The 12,829-nt window shown below is 47.6% G+C and overlaps 1 protein-coding gene across 1 annotated transcript in view; it reads right to left on the bottom strand.

The window, feature by feature from the left end:
- LOC141302125 (SITS-binding protein) overlaps positions 1 to 12,829 on the bottom strand; it is a 66,513-nt gene that overhangs the window by 30,182 nt on the left and 23,502 nt on the right. Inside the window, exons 3-4 of the mRNA XM_073832316.1 lie at positions 4,356 to 4,563; positions 2,200 to 2,350 (exon numbers count right to left, since the gene is read on the bottom strand). Coding sequence (XP_073688417.1) covers positions 2,200 to 2,350; positions 4,356 to 4,563 — 359 coding nt within the window. The remainder of the gene's footprint in view (positions 1 to 2,199; positions 2,351 to 4,355; positions 4,564 to 12,829) is intronic.

Genomic DNA, 12,829 nt, shown 5'->3' with positions numbered 1-12,829 from the left:
TTTTACAATATATATTATCTACTGTATATATTTGCATTTATTTTAGTATAGTATTTATTTATTTTTTTAATATATCAAATATTTATATAATAATAATAATAATAATAATAATAATAATAATAAAAATATTAATAATAACAACCCTCTGTTGTGCCCTTTTTTCGTGATCAATTAAGTTTTTAAAAATTGAAGTAAAACAGTCAAATACAGAAAAAAAAAATCTGGAAAAATCTTCACAATAAATTATTTAATAGAAATAATTTTTTGTCGTATTTATTAGTTTTGATAAACTTGATGAAAATGTGAATTGTTAACTAAAATTAATTTAGTTTTTATATATATATTTTATTTCATTTAGCATTTATTTTACTTCAAATAATGAAAATGTTTTTATGGTTTTACTTAACCCTGTTATTTATTATATTTATTTCCACTCAGCCATATATAAATAAATAGATGATGGATGATCATTTTCAACAGGTACATGCAGAAGAAGCCGTCCAGTTGGCTGTGTGAGCTGTGCGAGCCAGTGGGGTGTTGAGGCGGAAAATGAAGGCCTGAAGGCCCGGAGCTACAACAGGTGCAGAGCCGAGCGCTGACGGCCGGAGATTAAACAGCACACTGAAGGTCAAAGACGCCGAATATATTGCAGATCACCAGAGCCAATCTGACACTAACTGACTTCAACAACCTATTTATTATGTGGGGTTCATTAATGATGTTTTTCATTATTATTATCATGTATGCTTTTATTATTATTCATTATTAAAGGAGTAGTTCAATTTCAGAACAAAAATTTACAGATAATGTACATGATAATTTACATGATCATTTTTTTCTTCACTCGTAAAGAAATTATGTTTTTTTGTATTTCTCTCCATATAATGGACTTCTATAGTGCCCCAGAGTTTGAACTTCCAAAATGCAGTTTAAATGCAGCTTCAAAGGACTCTAAATGATCCGAACCAAGGAAGAAGGGTCTTATTTTACCTCAAAATACGCTCTGTGTGACAGTTAGGGTCACCCTCCATCTCATTTTCTCCTCCAACTTTAAAATTGTCCTACTTTACTGCAGAAGTACCGACCCAGTGTTTACAAAGTGAACATGCAAAGAAGATCACACACAAAAAAAGGTAAAACAGCGATGTAGGACAATTTTAAAGTTGGAGGAGAAAATGAGATGGGAGTTTTTTCGATATACCCTAACTGGAATACACAGAGCTAGACAAGATTAGCATTTGAGGTTAAAAAGCATATAAATTGTAATTGTCCTTTAGAAAATAACCGATCGTTTGCTAGATAAGACCCTTCTGCCTCGGCTGTGATCGTTTAGAGCCCTTTTGAAGCTGCATTTTAGAAGTTCAAACCATAAAAGTCCACTGTATGGAGAGAAATCCTGAAATGTTTTCCTCAAAAAACATAATTTCTTTATGACTGAAGAAAGAAAGACATGAACATCTTGGATGACAAGGGGGTGAGTACATTATCTGCAAATTGTTGTTCTGAAAGTGAACTACTCCTTTAATGCTTTTATTTTTTAGTAGCAGTCGTATTAAGAATCCTGAAGAAATGTATCACAGTTTCCACAAAAATATGAAGCAGCACAACTGTTTTTATCATTGATAATACACTCTTAATAATAAAGGTGCTTCACGATGCCATAGAAGAACCTTTTTTGTCTAAATGGTTCCATAAAGAACCTTTAACATCTGAAGAACCTTTCTGTTTCAGAAAGAGAAAGAGATGGTTCTTTAAAGAACCTTTGACTGAATGGTTCTTTGTGGAACCAAAAATGGTTCTATGGCATCGCTGTGAAGAACCCTTTGAAGCACCTTTATTTTTAAGAGTGTAGGGAATGTGTCTTGAACAGCAAATCAGCATATTAGAATGATTTCTGAAGAATCATTTGACACTAAAGACTGGAGTAAAGATGTTGAAAATTCAGCTTTGATCACAAGAATAAATTACATTTTAACATATATTACAATAGAATTTGAAAGTGTAACAATATTTCGCAATTTTGCTGTTTTTACTCTCATTTTGTTAAAGTAAATGCAGCCTTGGTTAGCATAAAAAGATTTCTTTCAAAAACACTGAGCCTTCAACCATCTATCATGAATCTCTAGTTGATATACAGAACAGTCAAATGTTATTGTATTGCAGTGAATTAGGTAGAGGGTGAATGAGCGTGTGACCCACCATGTTGGCGAGGAGAGCAGTGGAATGTTCGTCGAGGCTGATGACTCCCTCCCCCAGGTGATGCCGCTTCAGCCGGTTTGAGAAGGTTCTCAGCTCGCGCTCTAGCTTGGCCCCTGAGTCCACGTTCGCTAGAAGCTTCCAGAAAGGCAGCCTTCAAAGTAAAAATATAGTATTTGTTAGAGTAGAATTCTCAGATTAAAGAACACCAACACATCAGGGTTATTATAACCAGGGATGCACATAAGTGCGAACAAATAAAAAATGCGTTGTGTGAATATTTCAGACAGCCAATTTGTGTACTGATGTGGTTGACAGCTGCCAATGCACGTTTACCAATTTAGATCAACAAACTGTAATACTGTATTAGATTTCTATTCAAACTGAATGCATGAATCTAGGTTATCCACTTCCGTTTTCAAAGCAAAATGCAAAACAGTAGCTACAGTCGAGCCCAAAATTATTCATAACCCCTGGCAAATTCTGACTTAAAGTTACTTTTATTCAACCAGCAAGTTTTTTTTTTTTTTTTTGACCTGAAATGACCTTTGGCTTCTCCCAAAAGATAATAAGACGATGTACAAGAGGCATCATTGTGGAAAAAAATAATACTCATCTTTTATTTACATTTGAACAAAAAGTGGCATGTCCAAAATTATTCACACCCTTCTCAATAATTAATAGAAAAGCCTTTATTGGCTATTACAGCAATCAAACGCTTCCTATAATTGCTGACCAGCTTTTTGCATGTCTCCACTGGTATTTTTGCTCATTCATCTTTAGCGATGAGCTCCAACTCTTTCAGGTTGGAGGGTCTCCTTGCCATCACCCTGATCTTTAGCTCCCTCCACAGATTCTCAATTGGATTTAAGTCAGGACTCTGGCTGGGCCACTGCAAAACGTTAATGTTTTTGTCTGCCAACCATTTCTTCACCACTTTTGCTGTGTGTTTTGGGTCGTTGTCGTGCTGAAATGTCCACTGGTGCCCAAGGCCAAGTTTCTCTGCAGTCTGCCTGATGTTGTTGTTGAGAATTTTGATGTATTGCTCCTTTTTCATGGTGCTGTTTACTGTGATTAGGTTCCCTGGTCCACCGGCTGAAAAACACCCTCAAAACATTAGGTTCCCAGCACCATGTTTGACAGTGGGGATGCTGTTCTTAGGGTTGAAGGCTTCTCCTTTTTTACACCAAATGAAGGCTACATCATTGTGGCCAACCAATTAAATTTTTGTTTCATCTGACCATAAAACAGAAAACCAGAAGTCTTCTTCTTTGTCCAGATGAGCATTTGCAAAGGCCAAGCGGGCTTTTGTGTGCCTTATCTGGAGAAATGGTGTCCTCCTTGGTCTGTGTCCGTGGAACCCAGCGGTGTGCAGTGTCTGTTGGACTGTCTGCCTTGAGATGTTGCCACCAGCAGAGCCCAGATTCATCAGGATGGCCTTGGTGGTGATCCTTGGATTCTTTTTTACCTCTCTCACTGTCCTCCTGGCCAGCACAGGTGTCACTTTTGGCTTCAGACCACGTCCTCTGAGATTTTTCACAGTGCGGAACGTCTTGTATTTTTTAATAATACTTTGCACTGTAGCCACTGGAACTTCAAAACATTTAGAAACTAATGTTTATTTACATGTTCAATAAATGAACATTTATTAACAAGTTAAATAAATAATAATTAAATTAACTTTTTTTTAATTGCTTATTAATAATATTTATTTGTTGTTGATGCCTTTAGTAATTATGTGTCAGATTTTTAATTCACCACCTATTTTTGGTTCATTTTAATCCAGCCATATAGTAATTTTTAAACAATAGTTAAGTTAAACAAAACTACCAAGAAGATTGGGTTAAACATTTTTGTCATTATAACATCATTTGTCATATTTCATCCAGCATTGGGTTGTGTTTAAATCAGCCTTTTTTAAAGTGTAATTTCTTTTTTGTTTTTAAATGTAAAGGAAAAACTCTTGAAAGTGAATCAGAAATCAATTTAACGTACATTAAAATGGATGAATCACTTTCTGTTGACACTTAGAAAAAGTGTGCCTGCTTCTAATATTGAAGAGATACTGATAATAATAAAGCACTAATATTAGTACGAAACATTGTGCATCCCTAGAAATCCAAAGTTTAAAAAAAGATCATGAAAAAAGGTTGCAGTACCGTAAGACATCCATGTTAGGCAGCTCTCGTCTGGCTGTGAAGAGCTGCTGCATTGACTCCTGATGGACGGCTCGAATGTTGTGTCCAACACACACGGTGTACTGCAGTGGAATGCGCTCCATACTGGGCGGTGTCTGCAAACAGAACTGCTGTCTGCTCTCCAGGCCTACATGAAGCGGGATGTTCGGGGCCACTAGAACTGACACTCCTTTGAAAAAACACAACAACATTGGATTACTAACAGTCAACTTTGGACATTTTACATCCCCAAATAATTGTAAAATTGGAGTTTTATGGCTTTTAATCCATGTCTGCTAACTGTAAGTTCATCTAAACACTACTGTACTTCTAAAAGTTGACAGTAGGGACCAAACGAAAGCACTATCCCATTAAAGCACTAATGGGAAGTGGAAAATATTGTATCGTGGAAAATTGCTAAGTACTTCACCAAATTGACCAAACAGTTGATAGTAACTATTGACTTCCATAATATAGTAAAATACTAGGGCTGTCTGGTTGACTATTAGTCGCACGTTTAATAAACCATATAAATCAATCAATCAAGTGCACACAAAAAAAGCTTACCACAGTGCACCGGCAGATATAATAATTACTAATTTATCAGGAAAAAACAGCAAGGAGAGTGCATTAACGTTTTAATAATGTATTGAAAAACGAGTGCTTTCTTTGTTTTCAACTTAAAAGATGAAGTCGGCAACATTGACTCGTCATCTCCACAGCGCCTGTATTCCTGCATTACATAATCTGAGAATATTTGTTTTCTATTTGACTTGGTTCATTTAAAAGTAGACATTTCACTGTCTCTATATATGTAGCCTATATTTTCATGACTGTAAGACACGTATACTTTGAGTTTTTGAAGTTTCGCGCTCAAGTTCACAGAGACCGAGACGGCAGAAAGCGCATCCTGTTCGCTTTCATTATTTTACAAAAGCGCAATGTTTTGTTGTTATTCTGAGTGCACACAAATAAACATAGAGTCTTTACAGATTCGAAAGATGTATTATTCTTATCTATATGACCAAAAATGACAGAGTATTTTAAGAGCAAGTGACAGCGATGAGACTGCATTAACATGTTAATAATTTATTGATCAACAAGTGCTTTCTTTGTTTTCATCTTAAGAGATGAAGTCGGCAACACTGACTTGTCATCTCCACAGTAGTGATGTATTACATAATCTGAGAATATTTGTTCCCCTTCAGTCGAATCACTTCGACGTTACATGGGAATTCGCTTAGAATCCAATCATCTCTGAGCCTTATACAAAAGGCCAATGAAAATTGGCGAGTGGCATTTGCATGACGCGCCACGCCCCGTACATACGGGTATAAATAGCGACGTCATGCGCCAGTCAGACAGCTTCTTCGCTTCAGATCCGTCTGATGTTGAGCCTGCTGTTTTCTCTCTACGAGACTTCTAGACAAAACTACAAAGAGTTCTTCAAAAAGAGTTCCTGCTCTCTCTCCTGACGTGCTGCCAAGACTAAAAGAGCTTTCTGTTTGGCGGCCGTCAGCGATCTCCTGCGGGCTGCCGTTTTCACGGCCATTACAGCCGCACTGCATTCCAGCGAGAAAGTCCCGTTGAGTGCACAGCCGCCCCGCGGCTTTTTCCCTGGGCAGACCGGGAGCTAAAAGAGCAATTTCTCGCGGCCGCAAGACGTTCTTTTCAGAATGGCTTTTCGGCCGTGCGCTTCAGGATGCGGTAGTTTCCTCCCTCCTGCGGACGGACATGATCACTGCCTCACGTGTTTGGGGAGTGAGCACGCTGAGGCAGCGTTCATGGATGGTGAATGCATTCATTGCGAATGCATGACCATGAGCACGCTGAAGTCCCGCCGCTCGTTCGCGAGGCGGCTCCCCCCGCCTTCCTCTCGCGGTCTGTCGTTAAGCCGTCAATGCTTTTCGGCCACCGCGGCGAGACGCGGGGGGGACTTAACTGTCACCGTGCAGAACGCACCGCCGGCCCAGAAAGCCCTGCGGTCTTCTGTCACACAGCGTGGTCCCGTCGAGTTCCCGGAGCAGTACGCTTCCCCGCCCAGCGGGCTGAGCGTCTCCTTCGGTGCTCCTGCGGAGGATGAGATGTCGACCGCAGCATCAGAGGGAGAGTCGGTTGGCGAGGCGGACGCTTCGGCGGCGCGGCCCCCTCCAGAGGTGGCCGCTCCGTCTGAGGTGGACGTCGAGCTATCGACTATGCTCCTCCGGGCCGCCAGGGGGATCGGTTTGGAGGTGCCCCAGGCGCCCCCGGCCGATCCTTCTAGGCTGGATGATTGGTTCCTGGGGAGGGCCCCCGCGGCTCCACCTCGCCCCCCCTCGGTCCCATTCTTCCCGGAGCTGCACGAGGAGCTGACTAGATCCTGGCGGGCCCCCTTCTCATCACGGCCCCGCCCCAGCTCCTCTCCCCTCGCCACCCTCGATGGCGGGGCAGCCAGGGGGTATGCAGCGATTCCCCGGGTCGAGCGCGCTGTGGCGGTGCACTTGTGCCCACGCGGCGCTGCCACCTGGAGGGATCGTCCGCATCTCCCGTCCAGGGCGTGCGAGCGCTCGTCCGCCCTTGCGGGCCGCGTTTACCACGCCGCTGGACAGGCCGCCACCGCCCTGCATGCTATGGCGATCCTCCAAGTGTATCAGGCCCAGGCCCTGAAACAGCTGCACGAGGGTGGTCCCGACCAGGGGGTTATGGAAGAACTCCGCGCCGCCACCGACTTCGCCCTACGGGCGACGAAGGTCACGGCGCGTTCCCTTGGTCAGGTGATGTCCACAGCCGTGGTCCAGGAGCGACACCTATGGCTCACTCTGGCCCAGATGGCAGACGTCGACAAGGCTCGCTTTCTTGACGCTCCTATCTCCCAGAGTGGCCTATTCGGCGACACTGTCGAGGACTTTGCCCAGCAGTTCTCGGCAGTCCAGAAGCAGCGGGAGGCCATTCAACACATCTTGCCCCGCCGCGAGTCTAAACCCATCCCGCCGCCGGTGGCTCAGCCTCCCCCCGCTCGTCGCCGAGGGCGCCCCCCCGCGGCCCCCACCAAACCTGCTCCGTCGCCTGCTGAACCCAAGAAGGAGACGGCCCGACGTCGAGCCGGCCGCGGGGGTGCGGCGCCGCCCGCCTCTCAGGGACCTGCAAAGAACACCCGCAAAAGAGCCGCGAAACGTCCCTGACGCGGGCAACCCGGAGGTGGAGAAGTTTGTTCTTCAGGGGACGAGAACATCTACGTCCCCGCTCCCGCTGGAGGGCCGGGGGTTGTTGTGCACTTTAACGCTGCCGCCGGCCCACGGGTCGGCGGTACCCACAACTTCAATAAAAGAGCAATTTCCTTCACCTCCGGGGCCTCGGCCCCGTGTTCCCGTTCCGGGCGGCACCAGGATGCCCTCTCGGAGCCGGACTCGGAGCTGTCTTTCGCCAGCGCGGGAACCTGGGAAGAAGGTAGGCCCTGCTCAGAGCAGCTTGTCTCCCCTTCCTGTTCCCCCCCTAGGCTGCCCCACCACGGTCACGTCGGTCAACGTTCCCTTGACACCCCTGTCGAGGCGCTTGGGGGCCTGGCTTCAGCTCCCCAGCCCCTCGCGGTGGTTGATACGGACGGTACGTCTCGGCTATGCGATTCAGTTCGCCAAAGCTCCGCCCAGGTACAGAGGTGTCCTTCACACTCGTGTCCACTCAGACACCCACGCCGCTGTCCTGCGTGCAGAGGTCGCAGTCCTACTGGCGAAGGATGCGATCGAGCTTGTCCCTCCAGCCGAGATGAGGTCAGGGTTTTACAGTCCCTACTTCATCGTGCCCAAAAAGAGTGGTGGGTTAAGACCCATCCTGGATCTCAGAGTCCTGAATCGGTCCCTTCTCAGGCTGCCGTTCAAGATGCTCACGACGAAGCGCATGCTCACATGCATTCGTCCCCAGGATTGGTTTGCAGCCATCGACCTGAAGGACGCGTACTTCCATGTCTCGATTCTTCCTCGCCACAGGCCCTTTCTTCGGTTTGCGTTCGAGGGTCGAGCATACCAGTACAAAGTTCTCCCATTCGGCCTGTCCCTCTCTCCTCGCGTTTTCACCAAGGTTGCGGAAGCGGCCCTGGCCCCTCTTTGGCTGTCAGGTTTCCGCATCCTCAACTATCTCGACGACTGGCTTCTGTTAGCCCACTCTCGAGAGGTGCTATGCGACCAGAGGGACCTGGTGCTTCAGCACCTCAGCCGCCTGGGCCTTCAGGTCAACCGAGAAAAGAGCAAACTCTCCCCAGTGCAGAGGATCTCTTTTCTCGGTGTGGAGCTGGACTCGGTCTCCATGACAGCCCGTCTCACCAACGAGCGCGCTCAGTCGGTGCTGAGATGTCTAGATTTATTCAGGCACAAGACAGCGGTTCCTCTAAAAACTTTTCAGAGGCTCCTGGGGCATATGGCAGCTGCGGCCGCGGTAACGCCGCTGGGGTTGCTTCATATGAGACCGCTTCAGCACTGGCTACACGACCGAGTCCCGAGACGGGCATGGCACCGTGGCACACTCCGGATTGGCGTTTCCCCGCAGTGTCGCCGCCTGTTCAGCCCGTGGTCAGACCCTGCCTTTCTCCAGGCCGGAGTACCCCTGGGGCAGGTGTCCAGGCACATCGTGGTTTACACGGATGCCTCCACCACGGGTTGGGGTGCTGTGTGCAACGGGCAAGCAGCTTCGGGCTCCTGGACAGGACCTCGACTGCAGTGGCACATCAATTGCCTCGAGTTGCTGGCTGTGCTTCTGGCCCTTCGTCGCTTCCGACCGACGTTGCGTCAGAAGCACGTACTTGTGCGTACCGACAGCACTGCGACTGTGGCTTATATCAACCGCCAGGGCGGCCTCCGCTCTCGTCGCATGTCACAACTCGCCCGCCGTCTGCTCCTCTGGAGTCAAACGTGGCTGAAATCGCTACGTGCCATTCACATTCCGGGGAAACTCAACCGTGCAGCCGATCAGCTCTCACGGCAGTCCACCCTCCCTGGAGAATGGCGACTCCACCCCGAGGCAGTCCAGCTGATTTGGAGGCATTTCGGGGAGGCCCAGATAGATCTGTTTGCCTCCCCCGAATCCTCCCACTGCCAGCAGTTCTTCTCCCTCAACGAGGTATCCCTCGGCAGGGACGCTCTGGCCCACAGCTGGCCTCCGGGGCCCAAGTACGCCTTTCCCCCAGTGAGCCTCCTTGCACAGACCCTGTGCAAGATCAGGGAGGACGAGGAGCAGGTTCTCCTGGTCGCCCCATACTGGCCTGCCAGGACCTGGTTCCCAGAACTCAATTCCCTCGCGGCAGCCCCTCCCTGGAAAATCCCCTTGAGGAAGGACCTTCTTTCTCAGGGGATGGGCACTATCTGGCACCCACGTCCCGATCTATGGAACTTGCACGTCTGGCTCCTGGACGGGACGCTTCAGACCTCGCCGGCCTTCCACAGGCCGTGGTAGAAACCATCACTCAGTCCCGAGCCCCCTCTACAAGGCAGGCGTACGCACTGAGGTGGGGTCTATTCGTCGACTGGTGTTCCTCACGAGAACAGGACCCACAGAGATGCACGATTGCAGTTGTGCTTTCCTTCCTGCAAGAGAAGTTGGAGCGCAGGCTGTCCCCTTCGACTCTCAAAGTGTATGTTGCCGCCATTGCCGCACATCACGATGCAGTGGATGGATCATCCCTAGGGAAGCACCCTCTGGTCGTGAGATTCCTCAGAGGCGCTAGGAGGATCAATCCTCCCAGACCGCGCCTCGTACCCTCTTGGGACCTCTCCGTCGCCCTCCAGGGCCTGCGGGGACCTCCCTTCGAGCCCCTCGCCTCAGTTGAGCTTAAGTTTCTGTCATTAAAGACAGCGCTCCTGACTGCGTTGGCCTCCATCAAGAGGGTGGGGGATCTGCAAGCTTTCTCTGTCGACGAAGCGTGCCTGGAGTTCGGGCCCGGCGATTCTCACGTCATCCTGAGACCCCGGCCCGGCTATGTGCCCAAGGTTCCCACCACGCCTTTCCGCGATCAGGTGGTGAACCTGCAAGCTCTGCCCTTGGAGGAGGCAGACCCAGCTTTAGCATCGTTGTGTCCAGTCCGTGCTCTGCGCACCTACGTAGACCGCACTCGGCACTTCAGACGCACCGAGCAGCTCTTTGTCTGCTTCGGAGGTCAGCAGAAAGGGAATGCTGTCTCCAAACAGAGGTTGGCGCATTGGGTGGTAGAAGCCATCTCCCTGTCTTACTTATATCAGGGAGAGCCTTGCCCCTTAGGCTTGCATGCCCACTCCACACGGAGTGTTGCATCTTCCTACGCGTTGGCACATGGCGCCTCATTAGCGGACATCTGCAGAGCTGCCGGCTGGGCGACACCTAATACCTTTGCCAGGTTTTACAACCTTCGCTTAGAGGCCGTCTCTTCCCGAGTTCTGACAGGTGACCGGGAGGACGGCTAGTGTCGGCTTGCTGCGCCATTCCCACGTGGATCCGTGCGCTATCTCCCAGTTTGTTCCCTCCGGCGAACCTGGGTCCTCCATGCCCCTCAGTCCGGGCTAGACGCGGAGTAGCTCTTGACTGTGCTCCTGCCGGGTCTCCTTCGCCCCGCAGGTTGTGGCTATTTTTCTCTATATTTTTCCAGGGGTCAACCAGTAGGCCCCTGTTTCCCTCGTATATCCCTAAAACCCCCTTATGGATATATTGAATTTCTTACTTTCACATGGACAGAATTCATGTCTCCGCCCCCCCAACCCCTGCTTCAGTTTCTGGCTTCCCTGGGGTCCCCCCCTTCTCGGGCCCCAGGGCGTTGGGAAGGTTACGTTAACGTCCGCCTGTTGACACGTCCGCCTGCCGGCACGTGGTCGTTGCGTAACGCGGCGCAGGGACGTGGCTTGTTCCATAGGGTCAGTTCCCATGTAACGTCGAAGTGATTCGACTGAAGGGGAACGTCTAGGTTACGTAGGTAACCCTCGTTCCCTGAAGGAGGGAACGGAGACGTTACATCCCCTGCCACGTCCCTGTCGTCGCGCTGACGCCGGCTCAATCCGGCTCCTCAGCGAAGAACCTGTCTGACTGGCGCATGACGTCGCTATTTATACCCGTATGTACGGGGCGTGGCGCGTCATGCAAATGCCACTCGCCAATTTTCATTGGCCTTTTGTATAAGGCTCAGAGATGATTGGATTCTAAGCGAATTCCCATGTAACGTCTCCGTTCCCTCCTTCAGGGAACGAGGGTTACCTACGTAACCTAGACGTTTTCTATTTGAATTGTTTCATTTAAAAGTAGACATTTCACTGCCTCTATATATGTAGCCTATATTTTCATCACTGTAAGACACGTATACTTAGAGTTTTTGAAGTTTAGCACTCAAGTTCACAGAGACCGAGACGGCAGAAAGCGCATCCTGTTCGCTTTCATTATTTTACAAAAGCGCAACATTTCGTTGTTATTCTGAGTGCACACAAATAAACGCAGAGTCTTTACAGATTCAAAAGATGTATTACTCTTATCTATAAGACCAAAAATGACAGAGTATTTTAAGAGCAAGGGACCACATCGCCCCCTCCATCACCTTTTTTCTGAAAATAAGCAACTAATACAATTTTGTAGGGCTGGGAAAACATATATCAATGCATTGTGAATTGAGAAATGATAGAGCATCGATTCTGAGATTTTCCAAATAGATTGTGATTCTTTCTCGAGTCGATTGTGAGCTTAGTTTTGAACAGCAGATGGCACTGCTTGCTTTAGAAACAGCCGTACTCTGCTTGTTTCCAAATCCTTACACATACTTGAACCTAAAATAATCATTCATTAAATTTGTACAGGTTTGGTTTGGATGAAATGAAACTCCCACAACTGCATATACCATAAGGTTAGCCACAAAAATAACCCTGTCCAAGCTTTTTCAGTGCTAATTATATACCAGTTGTCTTTAGTAAATTCTGAGAATATTTTTGTTGTTGTTTGTTTGTTTTGTTTTTTTAACAAATCGGGTAAATCGGGTCCATGGCTTTTTTTTTTTTTTAATTACTCTCTGTCTTTACTGTCAGAAATAAAACTAAAATATTGATGACATCATCGTGCACTCAGGGACGTATACAAGTTGTTGTCCAATCAAATGCTCTCAAACTTAGAAAGGCCATTTAATGGCGCTTTTCCACTACACAGTACCGGCTCGCCTCGGCTCGACTCGACTCGGCTCTGTTTGGTTTTCCACTGTGTAAAAGTTGTACCTGTACCTCCACAAAAGTACCTGGTTGTCATAGCGACGCTGCAAGAAACTGCCGTGATGTAATCTTCTACGCGACACACACCCGCTGTCTGCACCTCCTCGTTTGACCACGGCGTATTCTTCCGAGTTGCCATAATATGTAATGGACTGGATATGTCACGCAATCTCTGGCCAAACTTTTTAAAAATGGCGGGGTTATTCTGGATACTATTGCTGGCGCGTGCAATGATGACGCAGTGAATAGTGACGATTCTCTCTGACCAATCAGCAGTCT

The sequence above is a fragment of the Garra rufa genome, chromosome 25 (assembly GCF_049309525.1).
Source record: "Garra rufa chromosome 25, GarRuf1.0, whole genome shotgun sequence".
NCBI lineage: Eukaryota > Metazoa > Chordata > Actinopteri > Cypriniformes > Cyprinidae > Garra > Garra rufa.
This window is presented reverse-complemented; position numbering and strand designations above follow the sequence as displayed.